We start from the raw sequence: 26,176 nt of genomic DNA, 5'->3' as shown, positions 1-26,176 counted from the left end.
TTTTCAGGACAGTATAAGTTTACAACTACCCCTGGCTTATGTGCAACCCAGATACAATAGTCATCATTTGGATTGTTTATATTAAATCCGGTGATTTGGAACTATGCTTTTCATGATATAGTGCTGAGCTTGTTGTTTACACCTTGCCCCTAGATTGATGGGAGTTATTTAAATTGATGTGCACTATTATCTGTTTGCACAATTATTAGCAGATCGTTTGCTATTACTGATTATATGTACTTTATAAATAAATGTGTAAGGCTTTGTCCTGTTATTGATATACAGTCCTTAGCGCTTTTGATTTTGTTTTTTATTGTTTTTTTATATGTTTAATAAATTGTGATAATATGTGCCAGATTCAACCTTTATAAGTATATATTCGTTATTTTTATAGCGGACTAGATATCTCCCCTAACCTTATAGCTGGTCATTTACCATTGCATATAGATATTCAAGATATTTTTATGTTAGAATGAAGTCAAGGGTTACTTTATTGAGAGGCCCCTTGCCAAGGTAGAAAACACTTAGCATTGGTGAAGAGCTAACAAAGATAAATATCCCACTTTGGTGAAATTGGCAAAACACTGCTTATACACCTCAACAGCCTTTTCTCTGCTGCAGGAAATATAGCTGCAAACAGAGAACCAGCCTTAGCTAGAAGCATGTGGACATGTTGAGATTTTTGCATTTCAATGCAAAGTTTCTGAAAGAGTGAATAACAGAATGTTATAAACAGTGATAGTCTAACTCTTTCTAGTTCTACCTCTTTTCAAACAAACTGTAGTATCCCAGAAGGGGATACAAAAAAGGCGCGCTGATGGTTTTGAAAAAACGGGGCGGGAAAAAATGGGAGTGACAAATAGCTCTGCACTCAAATTGAAAAGCAAACGATGCAACAAAGAATGAAAACATACAAATATGAAAATAAAAAATGCAACAAAACTGAAAACAAAAGTCTTCTAGGACAGAGTGATAGTTATCATAGATATAATACCAAGTCCCAATGTGTTAAAATCCGGTGTCTTGGTCCATAGAAAACAGATAGCCGCCAGAAGGTGATTGTGGCGGGGCAGCTCCTCTTGATCCCAGAGAGCGGGTGGGTATTACTGAGGCAAAAAAAGGAAAAAAAGAGGGCGCCAATAGTGTGATAATGTTTGGTTCACAGCAGATAATAAAACACAAATTTTGCGCTTACCAAAACAAGTTGCACTGAACTCTGACCAGTGCTGTATCGCCTGCTGGCACTTTACTCAGCGGCCAGTACACTGTGTATAGGCATGTATCCTCCAGGTGCTCCGTGGATTCAACTCAAGGATGTATATACCTTAGAAAGTAGAGAGGAGACTCCACATAGTGTAATATGTTTTTTCAAAAAGATGGAGGAAACATGTATTATGCTTACCAAAGGAATTGGCACTGTTCTGTGACCAGTGCGATCTCGCCTGCTAGCACCTTATACTACTAATATATAATAGAACTGCTTTATATCTGATGAAACGACCCGTAGCTGGTTGAGAAACGCGTCATTAAAGCCTTTTAAATTTTACCTGGAAGCTGTCCAAATTTTATTCAATTTTATGTTAGTGCCGTTAAGTTACAGACTACCTTAACTACTCAAATAGTAACAACCATTATACACCTGGTTGTTACAATATAACAGACATTTTATTACTAAGTAACGTACACGGCTAAAACTACAGACCTTTTACAGAGAGGACAAACCAACACACAGTATACTAGCCGCTGTATAAGGTGCTAGCAGGCGAGATCGCACTGGTCACAGAACAGTGCCAATTCCTTTGGTAAGCATAATACATGTTTCCTCCATCTTTTTGAAAAAACATATTACACTATGTGGAGTCTCCTCTCTACTTTCTAAGGTATATACATCCTTGAGTTGAATCCACGGAGCACCTGGAGGATACATGCCTATACACAGTGTACTGGCCGCTGAGTAAAGTGCCAGCAGGCGATACAGCACTGGTCAGAGTTCAGTGCAACTTGTTTTGGTAAGCGCAAAATTTGTGTTTTATTATCTGCTGTGAACCAAACATTATCACACTATTGGCGCCCTCTTTTTTTCCTTTTTTTCCTTTTTTTGCCTCTTTTCAAACAGTTTGTGGTTTTGTTTTGTTTAATTATAAAACTGTGCTCTGCTTCTTAAAAATTGAAGAAACAGTTGTGTTAATGTAAAGTTTTAGTCTGAAGTTTATATTTGTAACACTCATTATGTGGATTTTATTTAAAACATAGAAAACTATTATTGATTATCTTTTTATCCGATTAGTCGATTAATCGAGAAAATAATTGGCCGATTAATCGATTATGAAAATAATCGTTAGTTGCAGCCCTAATATATACTGTATATATGTGTATGGCATTCCATCTGTCTGTCTATCCATCTAAATAAGTTGGGTTTAGAAACGCCATTTCGCTCTTCTGCAAAATAAAGGGCTCTGGATTTGCAAGAAAGAGGCCATGTGTTCTTAATTTTCAATATTACACTCTCTTTCTGGAACTGCCCCAGTACAATTCCAACACCAGCTAATCAAGTTTGAACTCATGTTTCACGTACGCTGTTTTTTTTTTACAACAACGAAAATCAGTTTCTGCTGGGTGAACTCCAGGGACAAAAGGCCTGTCTTTCTTCAAAACATTATGAAGGCAATGTAATTCTCAAATTGGATTTGTGCTCAGATCTCCCCACGTTCACCCAACAGAACACTGTGTGAACTGTCCTATGAAAGTCAGTTCTGGCCTTAATGTCCTGTCTGCAATGACATTTGGAAACCACTCTTTATTTAACTATGCTGCTGTTCACAGTACTCTAAATTGCTTAATTACTGACACAGTTTAGAATTGGTCCTACACACTGTTAAAGCAAGCTATGAGGATAGAAGGGATGTCATAAAGATTTCTTAATTATGTTCTAAAACACAGCAGAGGATGAAACATAAATAACTGAATATAAAGTGACTATCATAGCGGGAAACTATGTCTATATTCCTTATTTATAAAAAATATTCTATATAATATACTATATATATATATAAATATATATATATATATATGTGTGTGTGTGTGTGTTATATATTATTTATATATATATATATATATATATATACGTGTAGATATGTATATATACTGTGTATGTATATATATATATATATATATATATATATATATATATATATATATATGAGAATATAAAAGGATTGTTAAAACAAACGACAAAACAAAGTCTTTCACCCTATATTTATGTGGAATTTCTTTGTTAACAAAAAAATTAATTTGTCTCCTATTTTCTAATGGAAATGTCTTCAAGGCAGCTGGATAGCAGCTTAAAGGGACAGGAAAACCCACATTTTTATTTCATGATTCGGATAGAATTTTTAATTTTAAACAACTTTTCAATTTACTTCTATTATCAAATTTGCTTCATTCTCTTGTTATCCTTTGCTGAAGGAACAGCACTTTACTACTGGCAGCTAGCTGAACACATTTAGTTAGCTAGTCGCAGAAGACAAATGTTTGCAGTCACCAATCACCAGTTAGCTCCCACGAGTGTAATATATGTGTGTAATATTTTTCAATAAGGGATACCAAGAGAACAAAGCTCGTTTGAAAATAGAAGTGAATTTAAAAGTATCTTAAAATGACCTGCTCTGTCTGAATCATGCACGTTTAAAAATTAAAGTATTATCTAGTGCTGCTGTTACAAGCCAGAAGCAGCACAAATTAGTTAGGACTGACCAAGAATAAAAGTGATGCTTACTTATTGGTTGACTCCAGAATCTGTCAACTGGCAAGAACATTGCTATAACTTGTTCTATTGTGTAAATTTGAACTTTTAAACCCTTTTCCGACTAACACTGTAAATTTGACATTTTTAAAGCTTTTCCCATCTGCAAAAAAAAAAACCAACAAATTTTCCTGTCTGTAGAAATATCTTCCTCACCTTGAATGTAAACTGCACGATTGAATCAGCTATTTCTTTTCTTCTTTGCATATAGCTTTTTTTTTTTTTTTTTTAAGGGCTGCTCATATATTGTTTTTGGACAAATACAATGAAGATGGAATATATATACACTTAAAGGGACAGTCTACACCAGAATTTTTATTGTTTTAAAAGATAGATAATCCCTTTATTACCCATTTCCCAGTTTTGCATAACCAACACAGTTATAATAATATACTTTTAACCTCTGTGATTTTCTTGTATCTAAGCCTCTGCAAACTGCCCCTTTTTTCAGTTCTTTTGACAGACTTGCAGTCTAGCCAATCAGTGCCTGCTCCCAGATAACTTCTCGTGCACGAGCACAGTGTTATCTATATGAAATACGTGAACTAACACCCTCTAGTGGTGAAAAACTGTTAAAATGCAATCTGAAAGAGGTGGGCTTCAAGGTCTAAGAAATTAGCATATGAACCTCCTAGGTTAAGCTTTCAACTAAGAATACCAAGAGAACAAAGCAAAATTGGTGATAAAAGTAAATTGGAAAATTGTTTAAAATTACATGCTCTATCTGAATCATGAAAGTTTATTTTGGCCTAGACTGTCCCTTTAAACACACATGTGTCTGTTATTTCCCCAGACTATACAGTATATGTTGGAAGCATTATAACAAATAATGGCAATAACCATTTATGCGCAGTACTATTCCGCTGATATAACTAAAAATCGAGGAGTTTTCTCCCATTTTGTAGTCAAGAAGATAAGTAAAAATGATGTGTAAAATAATGAGATGTCCTTGATGGTGCAGTAAATAATATTATTGACATATGTTTGTTTATTTTAGTTTCTACATTTCAGCTTTAAATCTGCATTTGATTTGGGTTCTTGCTGTCTTACTTTTGGGGATGCAAAAAGTTGCTTTTTGTTGTGTTACTTTTTGGGGTAGACACAGAAGCAGTGGATGCCTTGTAATCATGTATTAGTATAAGCAGGTTAGACAGCAATTTTAAAGGGACAGTGTGCTGTAAAATTTTCTACCCTTTAATTTTCTCCCAATTGTCCATTTTAGCTACTGGAGTGTAATAAATAGTTTACCAATATCACCTTTACCTTTATTTTGGCATTTGGAATTGCTGATGTTGCCTATGGCATCCTCACCTTTACAGACAGTGTCAATATTATTGGCTATAAAAAAAGCTGTGTAAACAAAGCCACCAAACAAATTACGCTCCCAGTGGTGGTAAGAAAGATAAGTTATGGGGGCTGATTTATCACGGCCCGAATAGTGCCTAATGCACCTGTTTCCGTGCAAGCCTTCAGGCTCGCCAGAAACAGGAGTTAAAGGGACACTGAACCCAAAATTTTTCTCTCCTGATTCAGATAGAGCATGACATTTTAAGCAACTTTCTAATTTACTCCTATTATCAAATTTTCTTCATTCTTTTGGTATCTTTATTTGAAATGCAAGAATGTACATTTAGATGCCGGTCCATGTTTGGTGAACCACCTGGGTTGCTCTTGCTGATTGGTGGATAAATTCATCCACCAATAAAAAAGTGCTGTCCAGAGTACTGAACCAAAAAAAACCTTAGATGTTCTCTTTTTCAAATAAAGATAGCAAGAGAACGAAGAAAAAATTGATAATAGGAGTAAATTAGAAAGTTGCTTAAAATTGCATGCTCTATCTGAATCACAAAATAAAAATTTGGGTTCAGTGTCCCTTTAAGAAGCAGCGGTCTTAAGACCGCTTCTCCTTAATTCGTCCGTCTACTCTGAGGCGGCGGACAGCAATCCGCCCGATTGCACACGATCGGATTGATTGATACCCCCTGCTAGCGGATGATTGGCCACGAATGTGCGGGGGGCGGCATTGCACATTTCTAGTTAAATGCTTGTGCAATGATAAATGCCAACAGCTTATGCTGCCGGTATTTATCGATGTGCGGCAGACATGATCTCTACAGGGGATCATGTCCGTTCGCACTTTCATAAATCGTCCCCATAGAATGTTACTTGTTCTTTCTATGGGCCTGATAATCCAAAACTCTCTGCTCTGGGGAGATTTTCATTGCTGTCTCGTCACTTCGGTGAGGCCGCTTAGAAGATACTATGGGTGTCTATTTATCAAGCTCCAAACAGAGCTTGATGAAGGCTTGCCAGAAACACAAGTTATGAATCAGCGGTCTAAAGACCGCTGCTCCATAACCTGTCCGCCTGCTGTGAGGCGGCGGACAGAAATCAACCCGATCAAATATGATCGGGTTGATTAACACCCCCTGCTGATTGACATAGAATCTGCAGGGGGCGGTATTGTACCAGCAGTTCACAAGAACTGCTGGTGCAATGATAAATGCCGACAGCGTAAGCTGTCGGCATTTATCGATGTGCGGCGGACATGGTTCGCTATAGCGGATCATGTCCGTCTGCACAATGATAAATGGACCCCTATAAAGGCAAATTTTAGCTTTTTAACTGTTTATCTAGCTATACAGAGTTCTGCTTGTAAAGAAGAGAGTGATTGGTGGATGCGCTCTGTGCACACTGTTAACCCTTTAAGGACACAGTTTTCAGTTTGCCGTCATATGTCCTTAAAGGGACAGTATACACTCATTTTCATATAACTGCATGTAATAGACACTACTATAAAGAATAAGATTCACAGATACTGATATAAAAATCCAGTATAAAATGGTTTAAAAACTTACTTAGAAGCTTTCAGTTTAGCTCTGTTGAAAAGGTAGTTGGAAAGCCCACTGCAAGTGGCAAATAAGACACTCCCCCCTCCCCCTTCTTTTGCATATGAAAAGACCCTTTACACAAACAGGAGCAAGCTGGAGAAGGTAGCTGACGGTATTCAAATAAAACTTTGGGGCTTGGTTAGGAGTCTGAAAATCAGAGCAATGTTATTTAAAAATAAGCAAAATTATACATTTAAAAAAAAAAAAAAACTTTATGTGCTTTATAAATAGATCATCTACAAAACATTTATGCAAAGAAAAAATGAGTGTATAATGGCCCTTTAAGAGGTTAACTGAAAGGCTTGTGTATAACGCAAACACAAAATAAATAAAAATACTTTTTTTTTAATAAAAAATCCTTAGGTAAAAAATGTTTAGTTTCAGTTTTATTTTCCTCTAATTAACCAGTTGCTGTACATCAACAGGTCACAGGAACTACCATTCCTTATACATTGGTTGATTGGTTGCCAAACAGGTTGCAGGTTGGGTAATTATTATTTTATCAACTACCAGTAATCAGAAGCAATACACTAAAATGAGTCCCTATAAAGGGTGCTATATAAGTAATGCAAATATTTTATTAGTATATTATTAAACTAAAATCTGGAATTTGGGTAAATGATAGGTTATACTGCAGGGATGCTGGACATATTATTTAAAGGGACATGGGAGTCAAAATTTGAATTTCATTATTCAGATTGAAGGTACAATATAAAAATAAAATTGCAATTCTGTTATCAAATGAACCTCTTTTTGTTTGTTACAAACATACTTGCAAGCAGTGCGCCGTATAGTGCTCAAAACCCAGGCTGCAGAATAAGGGATCAGCCATGTCTAAACATTTTGGAAATACATTAACATCTTGTTTGCTGTGATTCTTTTTACTAGACAAACACCACCCACAGCTGTCGTATTTGGAGTAGCCAAGCTGGGCTTGAGTTTGCAGACAACAAAGCTAGCCTTAGTCAATATTAGTATATTGCAAAGTTGTTTTACTATGAATGTATTAATATCTCAAGGTGGTTACTGTCCCTTTAAGGCAGAGAAGGGTTAATTATATTGGTACAAGTGGAATAGAACATGGGAACTTGGCTTACATCAGCCTTCTCTTGCCTAGGAAAGCGATCTGAGTGCATACGCAGCCTGTGAGAGGGGCTATTAGCTGATTGCTCTCAGGTTCGATACAAGCTGGAGCTCTGGGGTATATCAGGCTGGATTTCTCAGGATTTATTTTATAAAGTCTAAATTAACAGCTAGTTTGGTTTGAATTCTCCAGGATCTGACTAAGGGATTAAGTTCCACTCTCAAGCGAGACAATCTAGCTTAATTTATTTCAGGTCTATCAAAAAGAATCAATGGTTGTTCTTTGAACGTAAATCTGTAATCGTTCTGTGTCCTTAGATGCCAGGCTAACATTTATTTAGTTTCTGGACTTGGAAAAAAAAAGACTAAAAAATAATAGCAAAACTTTGCTTTACCTATGGGATATTTATCAACTGTTACAATCCATACACATTTATGTACCTTTATACATGAAAATAAATGGGCATTGTAAATGAATGAATATACAGAGGGACCTCACACACTTTGATATTTCATTGTATGTACTATATGTATATGTTATTTGTTTTGTCCCTTTTTCTGTTATTTAATTCTGAAAATTGATGGCCTCCTACTTACTGATAAAAATGGAAGCTTAGAGTCTTCTCTATTCCACCTACCCACTAGTGACTCATTCTCTGGTTGCTCAGTAAAATCAGTGGGGTGAAGAAAGGTTTGGTTACATTTCTGTGCCAAGTACTCTATCTACACTCAAAGTTTATCAGTTTTCAGCCAACTGATTTTACTGACCAACCAGCTAAAATGTAAAGCAATGCTAAACTAAAATTACTTATTTTTACATTTCTTCAAAGTTTGTTGCACAAATTATCATTAAATCAATTTATGACAAATTATACAATTAATTTGTGCCTTGAATACCTTGGATATATATATATATATATATATATATATTTATTTATTAAAGGGACATGAAACCAAAAATATTTCTTTCATGATTCAGATAGAGAATATGATTTTAAACAACATTCCAATTTACTTCTATTAAATAATTTGCTTCATTCTTTAGATATCCCTTGTTGAAGAAATAGCAATGCACATGGGTGAGCCAATAACAAGAGGCATCTATGTGCAGCAACCAATCAGCAGATACTGAGCATATCTAGATATACTTTTCAACCAACAATATCACGAAAATCAAGCAAATTAGATAACAGAAGTAAATTGGAAAACTGTTTAAAATAGCATGCTCTTTCTAAAGCATGAAAGAAAGTTTTTGGCTAGAATGTCCCTTTAAGTACTAAACCTAAATTGCAAAATACCTACTACATATATAGAATACATGTATTAAATGCATTTAAACTCTCACTTTATTAAAGGGACACTAAACAATTTTTTTTTTCATGATTTAGATAAAACAGCAATTTTAAGCAACTTTCTAATTTACTCCTATTATCAATTTTTTTGTTCTTTTGCTATCTTTATTTGAAAAAGAAGGTATCTAAGCTAAGGAACCAGACAATTTTTGGTTTAGAACCTGGAAATAACTTGCTTATTGGTGGGTACACAACCCAGGTTGTGAACCAAAAATGGACCGGCTTCTAAACCTACATTCTTGCTTTTCGAATAAAGATAGCAAGAGAATGAAGAAAAATTGATAATAGGAGTAAATTACAAAATTGTTTAAAATTGCATGCTCTATCTGAATCATGAAAGAAAAAAATTGGGTTCAGTGTCCCTTTAAATATTTGAAAAAACTGCTTGCAAATCCTGGTGAGTATGTTCATCGTATCTCCCCTAGTTGTGACAAACCAAGGCTAGCTGTAAATGAGTTGGTCTACTGCTCTAAGCAATCACAGTCTAGTATGTCACAATTTTTTAGGCAATGCTCAGCATTTTCAAGAATTACTTTGTAATATTATAACATGTTCTGTTATTTATAAATGTTACTTAAAGGGACATGAAGCCTGTTTTTTTTCTTTCATGATTCAGAAAGAACTTACAATTTTAAACAACTTTCCAATTTACTTTTCTTAACATATTTGCTTTATTCTTTTTGTATCATTTGTAGAAGGAACAGCAATGCACTACTGGGAGCTAGCTGAACACATTGGGTGAGCCAGTGACAAAAGGCATATATGTGCAGCCACCAATCAGCAACTAAATCCAAGTAGTGCATTGCTGCTCCTGAGCCTACCTAGGTATGCTTTTCAACAAAGAATACCAAGAGTATAAAGCAAATGAGATAATACAAGTAAATATGGGAAATGGTTTAAGATTGTATGCGTTGTCTAAAAGTTTAATCATAGAAGTTTAATTTTTACTTTACATTCCCTTTAAGCTATACAATTCACAAATTATGGTAATTGCATAATTTAACATAAATTGATTTGATGATAAAGTGTGCAACAAACTGGGAGAAAAATTCAGCCGAGTGGTCTTTATATTTAGCCCAGTTGTATGCCCATAAAATAGGTCTGGGGGAAAACTTGGTTTTATTTGGGAGAAGCACAATTTTAACACAAAAGTGAAAGTGTTTAACAGCAAAAGCAAAGAAAAAACAATGGATGTGTGTAACTTTTATTTATTACTTATAATTAAATATTTTGTATTATAATTTCAAAGTGTTTCCTGTTCCTTTAAGATGGATCAGATCTGTTATTTTTAGTTTCATCAGGATTCCTTTTTGTCTTTACTTTGAACTTGAGTATGCAATTAGGGCTACACCGACCCCCCCTCCTTCCTCTCTTACCTGGGTATAACACAGATAGTTTGTCATTTGCTGCCTCTACTTAAAGTCATCACACTATTATATTCTTACTTTCTATTAGTATTTAAAGATCCAGAAATTTAGAAAAACAATAATCTATCGAAATCATTCTCCTTTTTTCTTGACCCCAAACATTTTGGTTTTTTTTGTCCCTCCCCTCCCGTACTTTTAAATGTAATGGTTTAGTAAAGAAATGAAATCCAGGTTGAGTGTAAATGCTTATAATTGTGCATGTAATTTATTTGGAAGCGTTTCATTGACATGCTTATGTGAGTTTCTTCTTCATCTTAGTGCGTGAATGTACCTCTAGATCTGCATTTAGCTTCTTGTTGCAGCCCTTTGATGCAGGTAGGCCAAATTATAAATAGGCTTGTTGCTATGGTGAAAAATAGACGTCCTTGTATGCTATGTGGGTAACCTTTATTATTCTCCTTGGACACTGTAGTTTTTTTGATAAACATATGATGATGACCAAATTTTACCTGATAGATATAAAGAAAAAAAAAAGCAAACGCCTAACACTTAGTGCATTATATTATTTCCGTATAAAGCACAATGAGGTATAGACTAATGTTAGATTTTCTCTATAGTGAATTTTGTGGATATATTAATAATATCCACATTTTAAAGATCTGCAAAAGTTTTGTTATCATCAAATACTCAGTTCTTGGAAGTTTTCTAAGGATTGAGTAAACCACGGTAACCAGACTTTGTTGTAGAATTGACATATTCTTATTTTATAGTCAAATAATGGAAATTATATAAAAGGATGAAATGGAGTCCTAGTGTCCATGGAATATTGAGTACAGCATGCAGCTAGATGCTAAATACATGTATTGTGACATGCTAAAGATTACTAACATCATGTGTAATAGATCTGATTCTGTGCATGCTAAATAGCTTTTGTCTATTTTAGAGTATAAGATTTTAGTATGACATTGGTAAAGTTGTTTGTATAACATAGTCTAAATAAAGTTGTTTGTATAAAACAGTCTAAATAAAGTTGTTTGTATAAAACAGTCTAAATAAAGTTGTTTGTTTAAAAAGAGAAATGTGCAAATCAAATCATCTATCCAAGCGAATCATCAGTTAACCTTACATTATACTGTGTGTGTATATATCTATATATATATATATATATATATATATATATATATATATATATATATATATATATATATATATATATATCTATATATATATATATATATAATATATATATAGACATATATATATAAGCAAGGGAGGATAAACACACACTTAAAATGAAAAAAAAAGTAAATTATTAGACAAAAATATTGTGACATTTCAGAGCCTTAGTAAATACACACGCACACCACATATATGTATATTTACATATAGGTTCCCATATTAAAAATAAAGTACTTATTTGAAATACACAGTAGAGGATTTTAATTACAATTTAACGTATTTCTGTAATACACGTTCTCTTGCTAAAATGTTTTTGTCAGAAGTGTCAGACGTTGCCAGTAATGTAAAACTTGGTGGCAAATGCTTGAGTATGGCAGTGGGTGATAATGTTTAACCAGAATGTACTGCCATGAATTCCATTTAACCCTTTTATGTCTTGTTAAATGCATATGAATACTCTGCCTTTTATGTTACCTGTTTAAATATTATACCTGTGAAACATTTTTGTATATTGATATAAATGTTTATGGCCAAACCAAAAACTAGATCTTTGCTAAAGTGCACTGGTGTTTCCTTTTCTATGGATAGATTTGAGCCCCTGCCACAATTGTAAATATGCATATTGGTTAAAACATGTATTCTAAAAAACATATTAGCAGATTACAACAGCAGAGATTGATACAGTGGCATTGATTGTGTGGATAATTCACACCAGTCATGATTTATACACCCTTTCATTACATACTTCCTAGGATTTCATTTTACAGTCTCATTCAGAAAAATCCCTGAAAATGTTAATATTCATAGTTCAGCCCACAATTCTGTTCTAAATAAATCACTATTTATGTATAATATATGTAACCACTGTTCCATTAGACAATGTGCATGCGCTGCTGTAAAACATTGTGATAGGTAGATGTTTTCCTGTTATCCTTATGTATATTGAATATGGTGTAACACATATTGGTTTTCAGTTTTATAGTCTAAATAATATACTGGATCATTTTACAGCATATAAGATGCAAGTGTCTATAAGATGCAGCTTTGATTTATAGAATATAGGGTATGGCTACCTGACCATCTTGATTTGGAATATAAGACACACAATATCTTACAGGCAGTTATGCCTCCCATCCTGTATTTAAGGAACCACTTTATGATTATTTTTTAACACAGTCCCCTACCTTGCTATTGTAATCTAGACTGTGCTTTTTCCAGTCACTTTTTTGGAAAAAGGTCAAACTCCAGAATGCAGCTGCATACTTAATGCACACCTGGGCATTTTTATTTATTTGTTTTTATATTTTTTAAAGAAAAAAACATTTTCAGAAATTCAGCAGTTTTAGAGCTCCATTAGTTTCTTCATTAAGTAAACTTGTGTTTTATATCAATTTTTTTTTGTACATCATCAAAATCTGGCAGCCAGAGGGTTAAGAATATCAGTTTATGTAATTGCAAAAAGGGTGCAAATAGAAAGTGTATAAAACATGTTTATTGTCATGGCAGAAGTCATTACACACTTGCCACATACACTGCAAATCAGAGCTTTTAGCCAAAGCACTTTATTAAAAAGAATTATACACATTAGTTAGTCTATGGCTGTCACGTGATAAGGATTTTGGGTGTTAGGAAATGTGTAGAATAGGTAATACAAATATTTACAATGAGCGATAAACTAGATGGGTGGACAGAATTTTAAGGGGCATTGTACACTAAAACTAACAGGACGAATATCTGGAAAAAAATACATTGCAAAATACCCTCTTTTGGATGGAACTAAATGTGTACAGTGCGTCTGGACTTCTGGAAATGTGAATAGATTTTGTATGTTCAATGAAAGTCATCATTTCCTTCAAATTATTCAAGGGAATCTTTGTTTAAGCTCAAACCCTTAATCTTAAAAGGTATTTAGAGCTATGCTTTGTGAGATATTGCCAGTGTGTGATCTTTAGTTCACAGTGTTTGCATTTTTATCTCTTTGTATTACATTAAGCGAGTCCTTGGGGAAGAGGTTGTGACCCTTGACATGCTTTGCACAAGGTGGCACTCAAACAATTCTTGTTGGCATGCAGTTTGCATCAATTTGAACGCATGCTCTTTAATGGTTTACCACTCCTAATCTATCAGATACTAGGGCGCCGATTTATCAAGCTCCTTAAAGGCCGCTGCTCCATAACTTGTCCGCCTGCTCTGAGGCCGCGGACAGAAATAAACCTGATCGAATACGATCGGGTTGCTTGACACTCCCTGCTAACGGCCGATTTATCAAGCTCCTTAAAGGCCGCTGCTCCATAACTTTTCCGCCTGCTTTGATGCTGCGGACAGAAATAAACCTTATCGAATACGATCGGGTTGCTTGACACCCCCTGCTAACGGCGGATTGACCGCAAATCTGCAGGGGGCGGCATTGCACCAGCGGTTCACAACTGAACTGCTGGTGCAATGATAAATGCTGACAGCGAATGCTGTCACCATTTATCGATGTGCAGCGGGCATTATACTCTACATCGTATCATGTTCGCTCGCACTATGATAAATAGGAATTAAAGGGACAGTAAATTAAAAATTTAACCTAAATTGATTGCACAGAGCATGACATTTTAAACAACTTTACAATTTACTTCTATTGTCAAATTTGCTTAGTTCTCTTGATATTCGTCTTACGCCATCTGACAGTAGTATTTGTAACATATGTGCACGCTCCTAAGCCTACCTAGGTTTAGTCTTCAACAAAGAACACCAAGAGAAAAAAGCAAATTAGATTATAGAAGTAAATTGGAAAGGTGTTTATAATATACTCTAATGTCTGAATCAAGAAAGTAAAATGTTTACTTTAATAAAAAGAATAAAAAAATTAGTCTTAACAAATGGTTAGTTTCTGATTCTATAGAAAAGCTGTGTATAGCATTAGATTTTGCAAAACTTTTTCCTGCAAATTTACTATTTTGGTGCTGTATTGAATTGAAGATTATATACATTCTACACATTGCTGATCATTTTGGAATTAAATGTCTCTTTAAAGAGATTAAACAGTAGTTAAATATTAGATCTGATGATTTATGCAAAGCAAAGATTAGCCTGAGAATAATACATAGATGTGTTTTTAAATTATATCAGTTGTTTAAATATTAATGATATAAGTGTAAAGGTTTAGTTTTTATAACTATGTCCCATTTCTCTAAAGTAATGTGTGCATCCATGTTGAAACCTATGATTTCCCTTTATCTATCTGTTGTGTTGAGAACAACTAGAGACATGTACAAAGCAGACAGTAAAAGAGAATGTGCAAACAAAGCTAAGTCGTGTATAGGATTGTTAAAATAACTCTCTAACAGGTTTTCCACACAGCCTTGTTTGCATTGTCTCTTTTATTGCTGGTTTTATATCTGTACCTAATTGTCCTCAGCAGAAGAGACAGATAAGGGGAACATCTAGGTTACAACATGATGGTGTCCATTACACTAAAGAAACTCAGTGGAATTGAGAGATCCAAGAATTAAAGAAAAAGTAATTTGTAGATTTTAATTACTTCACATAATTATTTTATGTTACAATCTCACAGTTTAATGTCCATTTAAGCACTGCATTGATTGTACTGAGCAGAACATTTTCAGCACTCATAAGGCAATTCAGAGGGAAATAAGCAGTTTTACAGCAAATGGCTCATTTCGGTGCATAATGATAAACCTGATTGTGTGTTAGTGTGCCCATTTGTGGCTTCATTATGAGTGGCACTCTAACTGTTGCGCGTCGGAAGTAGCGTGCATATTACAAGTTTAAAGTAAAGGTGTTTGCTCGTCTCAATTTAATTTAACGTATGTCGCGATATTGCAACCTCAGAGCTCTAGTTAACTGTTATGCTTGAGTTGCACAAAACACATTCAAATGACATTTACATTCATAACAACACTATCTAATAAAAAATATTTAAAAAATTGCAATAAAAATGTATAAGGGCTCAGCGATATGAGGTTTTAGAAGAAAAGGACCGTATAGAGCTTTAACATAGAGATACATACATATGCATGTCTTGTATATATATTTATATATACTGTATATGTTTATGTGTGTGTACTTATGTATTTATATATACTGTATATGTTTATGTGTGTGTACTTATGTATTTATATGTACTGTATATGTTTATGTGTGTGTACATATGTATTTATATATACTGTATATGTTTATGTGTGTGTATATATGTATTTATATATACTGTATATGTTTGTGTGTGTACATATGTATTTATATATACTGTATATGTTTATGTGTGTGTACATATGTATTTATATATACTGTATATGTTTATGTGTGTGTACTTATGTATTTATATATACTGTATATGTTTGTGTGTGTACATATGTATTTATATATACTGTATATGTTTATGTGTGTGTACATATGTATTTATATATACTGTATATGTTTATGTGTGTGTACTTATGTATTTATATATACTGTATATGTTTATGTGTGTGTACATATGTATTTATATATACTGTATATGTTTATGTGTGTGTACATATGTATTTATATATACTGTATATGTTTATGTGTGTGTACATATGTATTTATATATATTGTATGTTTATGTGTGTGTACATATGTATTTATATATACTGTATATGTTTATGTGTGTGTACATATGTATTTATATATACTGTATATGTTTATGTGTGTGTACATATGTATTTATATATACTGTATATGTTTATGTGTGTGTACATATGTATTTATATATACTGTATATGTTTATGTGTGTGTACATATGTATTTATATATACTGTATATGTTTATGTGTGTGTACTTATATATTTATGTACAAATTCTGAAAAAGTTGACAGTATGGAAAATGCAAATAAAAAACAAACAAATTAAAAGGGGCACATTTATCAAGCTCTGTATGGAGCTTGAGGCCCCTTGTTTCTAAAAGACCGCTGCTCCATAACTTGTCTGCCTGCTCTGAGGCGGCGGACAGAAATCAAACCAATCGAATACGATCAAGTTGATTGACACCCCCTGCTAGCGGCCAATCTATGCAATGCTGGTGCAATGCAGGAGGCGGCATTGCACCAGCAGTTCACAAGAACTACTGGTGCAATGATAAATCTGTTGGCATTTATGGATGTGCAGCGATGTGCAGCGGACATGATACGCTACACTCATTTCAAATCTGATGACTGCAACACACTCCAAAAAAATTGGGACAGGAGCAATTTAGGAGTAATTGCGATGAGACAAGTTGAAATAAGAAGGGAATGTGAAACAGGTAAGGCAATCGTGTAATCATAGTATATAAGGAGCCTCCAAAAAAGGCCTAGCCCTTCAAGAGCAAGAATGGGTCGGGGCTCGCCAATCTGGCAACAGATGCGTCAGCGAATAATCCAACACTGTGAGAACAACATTCCCCAAAGACAAATCGGTAGGATTTGGGGCATTTCTCCTTCTACAGTACACAATCCGGTCAAATCTTGGTGCGTAAAGGGCAAGGCCAAAAACCACTTCTCAATGCGTGTGATCTCCGATTCCTCAGACGACACTGTCTCAAAAACCGTCCTGAGTCTGTAATGGATATCCTGACATGGGCTTGGGAATACTTTGGTAAACCTTTGGGTAACTTGCACATCTGTGAGGGCACCATTAATGCAGAAAGATATGTTTACATTTTGGTGCAACATATGCTGCCATCTAGACGTCGTTTTTTCCTGGGACGTTCCTGCATTTTTTAGCAGGACAATGCCAAACCACATTCTGCCCGGATTACAAGCGCATGGTTGCGTAAACTGAGAATGCGGGTGCTAGCATGGTCTGTCTGCAGTCATGACCTGTCTCCGATTGAGAATGTTTGGCGCATTATGAAGCGCAAAATAACAACCAAGGCCCCGTACAGTTGTGCAGCTGAAGACATACATAATGGATGAATGGGAGAAAATTCCACTTGCTAAACTTAAAGGGACACTGAACCCAAATTTTTTCTTTTGTAATTCAGAAAGAGCATGCAATTTTAAGCAACTTTCTAATTTACTCCTATTATCAAATTTTCTTCGTTCTCTTGCTATCATTATTTGAAAAAAAGGCATCTAAGCTTTTTTTTTTTTGGTTTCAGTACTCTGGACAGCACTTTTTTTTATTGGTGGATGAATTTATCCACCAATCAGCAAGGACAACCCAGGTTGTTCACCAAAAATGGACCGGCATCTAAACTTACATTCTTGCATTTCAAATAAAGATACCAAGAGAATGAAGAAAATTTGATAATAGGAGTAATTTAGAAAGTTGCTTAAAATTTCATGCTCAATCTGACTCACGAAAGAAAATTTTTGGGTACAGTGTCCCTTTAACCAACTGGTATTTCTAGTGCCCAAATGCTTAATAATTGTTATTAAAAAAAAAAGTGATGTTACACACTGGTAAACAGTCGGTTGTCCCAACTTTTACATACTATAATATAAGTATACATTTATAGACATATATATAAGTGCATTGGAGCCCTTTGCAGTCAAGTAGCTGAAAACATGAAAAATAATTTATGCAATACTCAAATTTAATAAAGTGTTTAATTAGGTATTTACTGTAAATATTTCACATTCCAATGTTCTTCACATAAGAGAATATGTTCTAAGTATTTTTAAATAGATATTCATGTGTATCTATATATATATATATATATATATATATATATATAGTTCCACAAATAGCATACACTCACTGGATTTGTGCAAGAAGTGCTTTATTGGCACACAAGAGTACAGTGACGTTTCATGGATCTCACCTTTTTATCAGACTAAGTAATGTGAGTGACAAACAGTGCTTTTAACAGGTGCTGAACCCCACCGCTAATCAGAAGAACTGCCCATATACGTCATCATGTGAATCACATAATGGATAAACAACAAAATAATAGCATAGATTCAGTACAATGAAACCTGCAATAAATGTTTAAAAAATAAAAGTAAATGAATAAATAAAAAGAGCACTATAAGTGCACAAAGTGCACAAAGTGAAATAATGATCTAATGTTATAAATCAAATGATTAGAGCTCTCCTAAAAAATAAATATGTATTTATGAATAAATAGAACATTGTCTACTATGTGAAGAACATTGGAATGTGAAATATTAATATTTCATGTTGGGTTAGCGCACTTGAGAAAATGTGATGGGGCTTGTGCGACTTGTTGGGTGTTAGTTGTTTTCCCCACTTTTCGCACTCCATAGAAGTCTATGGGGCCGTCTTATCATCTTCGGGCAGCGGATCGTGTTCGCCCTACATCGATAATTGCTGACAGCATACACTATTGGCATTTATCATTGCACAAGCATTCCTTGTGAAATGCTTGTGCAATATCGCCCCCTGCACATTCGCGTATCCGATCGGGCTGATTGCTGTCTGCCGCCTCAGAGGTGGAGGATGAGTTAAGGAGCATCGCCTTAAGACCGTTGCTTCATAACTACTGTTTCCGGCGAGCCTGATGGCTCGTGCGGAAACAGATGCATTAGGTAGGGGCGATTGGCGCTTTGATAAATCAGCCCCTATGGGTGAATATGTTAACGCGATCGCAATATTCTAAGACCGCTGCTCCTTAAAGGGACAGTCTAGGCCAAAATAAACTTTCTTCTGTTATGTGTGATCAGTCCACGGGTCATCATTACTTCTGGGATATTATCTGCTCCCCTACAGGAAGTGCAAGAGGATTCACCCAGCAGAGTTGCTATATAGCTCCTCCCCTCTACGTCACCTCCAGTCATTCTCTTGCACCCAAAGACTAGATAGGAGGTGTGAGAGGACTATGGTGATTATACTTAGTTTTTAGAACTTCAATCAAAAGTTTGTTATTTTAAATAGCACCGGAGCGTGTTATTACCTCTCTGGCAGAGTTTGAAGAAGAATCTACCAGAGTTTTTCTTATGATTTTAACCGGAGTAGTTAAGATCATATTGCTGTTTCTCGGCCATCTGAGGGAGGTAAAAACTTCAGATCAGGGGACAGCGGGCAGTTGAATCTGCATTGAGGTATGTAGCAGTTTTTATTTTCTGAATGGAATTGATGAAAAAATCCTGCCATACCGTTATAATGAACATGTATGTATGCTCTACACTTTAGTATTCTGGGGATGGTATTTCACCGGAATTACTCTGTAAAAGTACATTAAACCTTTTATTAGGTATTTTTCATGTTAAACGTTTTTGCTGGAATGTAGAATCGTTTGCATTAATGAGGTACTGAGTGAATAAATATTTGGGCATTATTTTTCCACTTGGCAGTTTGCTTGTTTTAATTATGACAGTTTCGTTTCTCTCTCACTGCTGTGTGTGAGAGGGAGGGGCCGTTTTTGGCGCTCTTTGCTACGCATCAAAAATTTCCAGTCAGTTACTCTTGTATTTTCTGCATGATCCGGTTCATCTCTAACAGAACTCAGGGGTCTTCAAACTTCTTTGAAGGGAGGTAGATTCTCTCAGCAGAGCTGTGAGACTTATATACTGACTGTGATTTAAAACGTTGCTCTGTAATTTTTATGTTTAAAATTTAATTAGTGTTATTTTACTAATGGGAACAAACCTTTGCTAAAAAGTTGTGTTGTTTGTAAAGAGTGATGCTATAACTGTTTTTCAGTTCATTATTTCAACTGTCATTTAATCGTTTAGTGCTTCTTGAGGCACAGTACGTTTTTGTTAAATAAAATTGTAACCGAGTTGCATGTTTATTGCTAGTGTGTTAAACATGTCTGATTCAGAGGAAGATACCTGTGTCATTTGTTCCAATGCCAAGGTGGAGCCCAATAGAAATTTATGTACTAACTGTATTGATGCTACTTTAAATAAAAGCCAATCTGTACAAATTGAACAAATTTCACCAAACAGCGAGGGGAGAGTTATGCCGACTACCTCGCCTCACGTGTCAGTACCTGCATCTCCCGCCCGGGAGGTGCGTGATATTATGGCGCCTAGTACATCTGGGCAGCCATTACAGATAACATTACAAGATATGGCTACTGTTATGACTGAAGTTTTGGCTAAATTACCAGAACTAAGAGGCAAGCGTGATCACTCTGGGGTGAGAACAGAGTGCGCTGATAATTCTAGGGCCATGTCTGATACTGCGTCACAGCTTGCAGAGCATGAGGACGGAGAGCTTCATTCTGTTGGTGACGGTTCTGATCCAAGCAGATTGGATTCAGATATTTCAAATTTTAAATTTAAATTGGAAAACCTCCGTGTATTACTAGGGGAGGTCTTAGCAGCTCTTAACGATTGTAACACTGTTGCAATACCAGAGAAAATGTGTAGGTTGGATAAATACTTTGCGGTACCGGCGAGTACTGACGTTTTTCCTATACCTAAGAGATTAACTGAAATTGTTACTAAGGAGTGGGATAGACCCGGTGTGCCGTTCTCACCCCCTCCAATATTTAGAAAGATGTTTCCAATAGACGCCACCACACGGGACTTATGGCAAACGGTCCCTAAGGTGGAGGGAGCAGTTTCTACTTTAGCTAAGCGTACCACTATCCCGGTGGAGGATAGCTGTGCTTTTTCAGATCCTATGGATAAAAAATTAGAGGGTTACCTTAAGAAAATGTTTGTTCAACAAGGTTTTATATTGCAACCCCTTGCATGCATCGCGCCGGTTACGGCTGCGGCAGCATTTTGGATTGAGTCTCTGGAAGAGAACCTTAGTTCAGCTACGCTGGACGACATTACGGACAGGCTTAGAGTCCTTAAACTAGCTAATTCATTCATTTCGGAGGCCGTAGTACATTTAACCAAACTTACGGCTAAGAATTCAGGATTCGCCATTCAGGCACGTAGGGCGCTGTGGCTAAAATCCTGGTCGGCTGATGTAACTTCTAAGTCCAAATTACTTAATATACCTTTCAAGGGGCAAACTTTATTTGGGCCCGGTTTGAAAGAAATTATTGCTGACATTACAGGAGGTAAGGGCCACGCTCTACCTCAAGACAAAGCCAAAGCTAAGGCTAGACAGTCTAATTTTCGTCCCTTTCGGAATTTCAAAACAGGAACAGCATCAACTTCCACTGCACCAAAACAGGAAGGAGCTGTTGCTCGTTACAGACAAGGTTGGAAACCTAACCAGTCCTGGAATAAGGGCAAGCAGGCCAGGAAACCTGCTGCTGCCCCTAAGACAGCATGAACCGAGGGCCCCCGATCCGGGACCGGATCTAGTGGGGGGCAGACTCTCTCTCTTCGCCCAGGCTTGGGCAAGAGATGTCCAGGATCCCTGGGCGCTAGAGATCATATCTCAGGGATACCTTCTAGACTTCAAATTCTCTCCCCCAAGAGGGAGATTTCATCTGTCAAGGTTGTCAACAAACCAAATAAAGAAAGACGCGTTTCTACGCTGTGTACAAGATCTATTATTAATGGGAGTGATCCATCCGGTTCCGCGGTCGGAACAAGGACAAGGGTTTTACTCAAACCTGTTTGTGGTTCCCAAAAAAGAGGGAACTTTCAGGCCAATCTTGGATTTAAAGATCCTAAACAAATTCCTAAGAGTTCCATCGTTCAAAATGGAAACTATTCGGACAATCTTACCCATGATCCAAGAGGGTCAGTACATGACCACAGTGGATTTAAAGGATGCTTACCTTCACATACCGATTCACAAAGATCATTACCGGTATCTAAGGTTTGCCTTCTTAAACAGGCATTACCAGTTTGTAGCCCTTCCATTCGGATTGGCTACGGCTCCAAGAATCTTCACAAAGGTTCTGGGTGCCCTTCTGGCGGTACTAAGACCGCGAGGAATTTCGGTAGCTCCGTACCTAGACGACATTCTGATACAAGCTTCAAGCTTTCAAACTGCCAAGTCTCATACAGAGTTAGTTCTGGCATTTCTAAGGTCGCATGGATGGAAAGTGAACGAAAAGAAGAGTTCTCTCTTTCCTCTCACAAGAGTTCCATTCTTGGGGACTCTTATAGATTCTGTAGAAATGAAGATTTATCTGACAGAAGACAGATTAACAAAGCTTCTAAATGCATGCCGTGTCCTTCATTCCATTCAACTCCCGTCAGTAGCTCAATGCATGGAGGTGATCGGCTTAATGGTAGCAGCAATGGACATAGTACCCTTTGCACGCCTACATCTCAGACCGCTGCAATTGTGCATGCTGAGTCAGTGGAATGGGGATTACTCAGATTTGTCCCCCACTCTGAATCTGGATCAAGAGACCAGAAACTCTCTTCTATGGTGGCTTTCTCGGCCACATCTGTCCAGGGGGATGCCATTCAGCAGGCCGGACTGGACAATTGTAACAACAGACGCCAGCCTACTAGGTTGGGGCGCTGTCTGGAATTCTCTGAAGGCTCAGGGACAATGGAGTCAGGAGAAAAGTCTCCTGCCAATAAACATTCTGGAATTGAGAGCAGTTCTCAATGCCCTTCTAGCTTGGCCCCAGTTAAAAACTCGGGGGTTCATCAGGTTTCAGTCGGACAACATCACGACTGTAGCTTACATCAACCATCAGGGAGGGACAAGAAGCTCCCTAGCAATGATGGAAGTATCAAAGATATTTCGCTGGGCAGAGTCTCACTCTTGCCACCTGTCAGCAATCCACATCCCGGGAGTAGAGAACTGGGAGGCGGATTTCTTGAGTCGCCAGACTTTTCATCCGGGGGAGTGGGAACTTCATCCGGAGGTCTTTGCCCAAATACTTCGACGTTGGGGCAAACCAGATATAGATCTCATGGCGTCTCGCCAGAACGCCAAACTTCCTCGCTACGGATCCAGATCCAGGGATCCGGGAGCGGTTCTGATAGATGCTTTGACAGCACCTTGGAACTTCAGGATGGCTTATGTGTTTCCACCCTTCCCGCTGCTTCCTCGATTGATTGCCAAAATCAAACAGGAGAGAGTATCAGTGATTCTAATAGCACCTGCATGGCCACGCAGGACTTGGTATGCAGATCTAGTGGACATGTCATCCTGTCCGCCTTGGTCTCTACCTCTAAGACAGGACCTTCTGATACAGGGTCCATTCAAACATCAAAATCTAACTTCTCTGAAGCTGACTGCTTGGAAATTGAACGCTTGATTTTATCAAAACGTGGTTTTTCTGAGTCGGTTATTGATACCCTGATACAGGCTAGGAAGCCTGTTACCAGAAAGATTTACCATAAAATATGGCGTAAATACCTATACTGGTGTGAATCCAAAGATTACTCCTGGAGTAAGGTTAGGATTCCTAGGATATTGTCCTTTCTACAAGAAGGTTTAGAAAAGGGTTTATCAGCTAGCTCATTAAAGGGACAGATCTCAGCTCTGTCCATATTGTTACACAAGCGTCTGTCAGAAAATCCAGACGTCCAGGCATTTTGTCAGGCTTTAGCTAGGATCAAGCCTGTGTTTAAAACTGTTGCTCCGCCATGGAGTTTAAACTTAGTTCTTAACGTTTTACAGGGTGTTCCGTTCGAACCCCTTCATTCCATTGATATAAAATTGTTATCTTGGAAAGTTCTATTTTTAATGGCTATTTCCTCGGCTCGAAGAGTCTCTGAATTATCAGCCTTACATTGTGATTCTCCTTATCTGATCTTTCACTCAGACAAGGTAGTTCTGCGTACTAAACCTGGGTTCTTACCTAAGGTAGTCACTAGCAGGAATATCAATCAAGAGATTGTTGTTCCATCCTTGTGTCCAAATCCTTCTTCAAAGAAGGAACGTCTTCTACACAATCTGGATGTAGTTCGTGCCCTCAAGTTCTACTTGCAGGCAACTAAGGATTTTCGACAAACGTCTTCCCTGTTTGTCGTGTACTCTGGTCAGAGGAGAGGTCATAAGGCTTCGGCTACCTCTCTCTCCTTCTGGCTTCGTAGCATAATTCGTTTAGCCTATGAGACTGCTGGACAGCAGCCTCCTGAAAGAATTACAGCTCATTCTACTAGAGCTGTGGCTTCCACTTGGGCCTTTAAGAATGAGGCCTCTGTTGAACAGATTTGCAAGGCTGCAACTTGGTCTTCGCTTCATACTTTTTCCAAATTTTACAAATTTGACACTTTTGCTTCTTCGGAGGCTATTTTTGGGAGAAAGGTTCTTCAGGCAGTGGTTCCTTCTGTATAATGAGCCTGCCTATCCCTCCCGTCATCCGTGTACTTTTGCTTTGGTATTGGTATCCCAGAAGTAATGATGACCCGTGGACTGATCACACATAACAGAAGAAAACATAATTTATGCTTACCTGATAAATTCCTTTCTTCTGTTGTGTGATCAGTCCACGGCCCGCCCTGTTTTTTAAGGCAGGTAAATATTTTTTTTAAATTATAATCCAGTCACCACTACACCCTTGGTTTCTCCTTTCTCGTTGGTCTTTGGTCGAATGACTGGAGGTGACGTAGAGGGGAGGAGCTATATAGCAACTCTGCTGGGTGAATCCTCTTGCACTTCCTGTAGGGGAGCAGATAATATCCCAGAAGTAATGATGACCCGTGGACTGATCACACAACAGAAGAAAGGAATTTATCAGGTAAGCATAAATTATGTTTTTATGATTCAGATAGAGCATGTAATTTTAAACAATTTTCCCATTTACTTTTATCACCAATTTTGCTTTGTTCTCTTGGTATTCTTAGTTGAAAGCTTAACCAAAATTTCTTAGACCTTGAAGCCCACCTCTTTCAGATTGCATTTTAACAGTTTTTCACCACTAGAGGGTGTTAGTTCACCTATTTCATATAGATAACACTGTGCTCGTGCACTTGAAGTAATCTGGGAGCAGGCACTGATTGGCTAGACTGCAAAAGAACTGAAAAAAGGGGCAGTTTGCAGAGGCTTAGATACAGGATAATCACAGAGGTTAAAAGTATATTATTATAACTGTGTTGGTTATGCAAAACTGGGAAATGGGTAATAAAGGGATTATCTATCTTTTAAAACAATAAAAATTCTGTTGTAGACTGTCCCTTTAACTCGTCCACCAGCTCTGAGGTGGCGGACAGCAATCAGCCCGATCGGGTTGATCTGCAGGGGGCGGTATTGCACCAGCAGTTCACCAGAACTGATGGTGCAATGATAAATGCATAGAGCGTATGCTGTCTGCGTTTATTGATGTGCGGCGGACATGATACGCTATAGTAGATCATGTCTGTCCGCACCTACATAAATAGACCCCCATGAGAGCAAAAAACTTACTTTTAGTGGAGTTAAAGGGACACTGAACCCAATTTTTTTCTTGTGTGATTTAGATAGAGCATGAAATTTTAAACAACTTTCTAATTTACTCCTATTATCAAATGTTCTTCATTCTCTTGGTATCTTTATTTGAAATGCAAGAAAGTAAGTTTAGATGCCGGCCCATTTTTGGTGAACAACCTGGGTTGTTCTTGCTGATTGGTGGATAAATTCATCCACCAATAAAAAAAAGTGCTGTCCAGAGTCTGAACAAAAAAAAAAAAAAGCTTAGATGCCTTCTTTTCAAATAAAGATAGCAAGAGAACAAAGAAAAAATGATAATAGGAGTAAATTAGAAAATTGCTTAAAATTGCATGC

At 36.7% G+C, this 26,176-nt stretch overlaps 1 protein-coding gene across 32 annotated transcripts in view; it reads left to right on the top strand.

Annotated features, from left to right (window-relative positions):
* The window catches only part of TCF7L2 (transcription factor 7 like 2), a 338,204-nt gene that overhangs the window by 84,290 nt on the left and 227,738 nt on the right, over positions 1–26,176 (top strand). For 21 of the 32 annotated variants that reach the window (XM_053692713.1, XM_053692724.1, XM_053692720.1 and 18 more), the window contains exon 4: positions 10,814–10,870. The exons of the other annotated variants lie outside the window; for them this stretch is intronic. In XM_053692713.1, coding sequence (XP_053548688.1) covers positions 10,814–10,870 — 57 coding nt within the window. The remainder of the gene's footprint in view (positions 1–10,813; positions 10,871–26,176) is intronic. 32 annotated transcript variants of the gene reach the window in all.

The sequence above is a fragment of the Bombina bombina genome, chromosome 9 (assembly GCF_027579735.1).
Source record: "Bombina bombina isolate aBomBom1 chromosome 9, aBomBom1.pri, whole genome shotgun sequence".
Taxonomy (NCBI): domain Eukaryota; kingdom Metazoa; phylum Chordata; class Amphibia; order Anura; family Bombinatoridae; genus Bombina; species Bombina bombina.
Note: the sequence above shows the minus strand (reverse complement) of the source record. Positions and strands in the feature narration are given on the sequence as shown.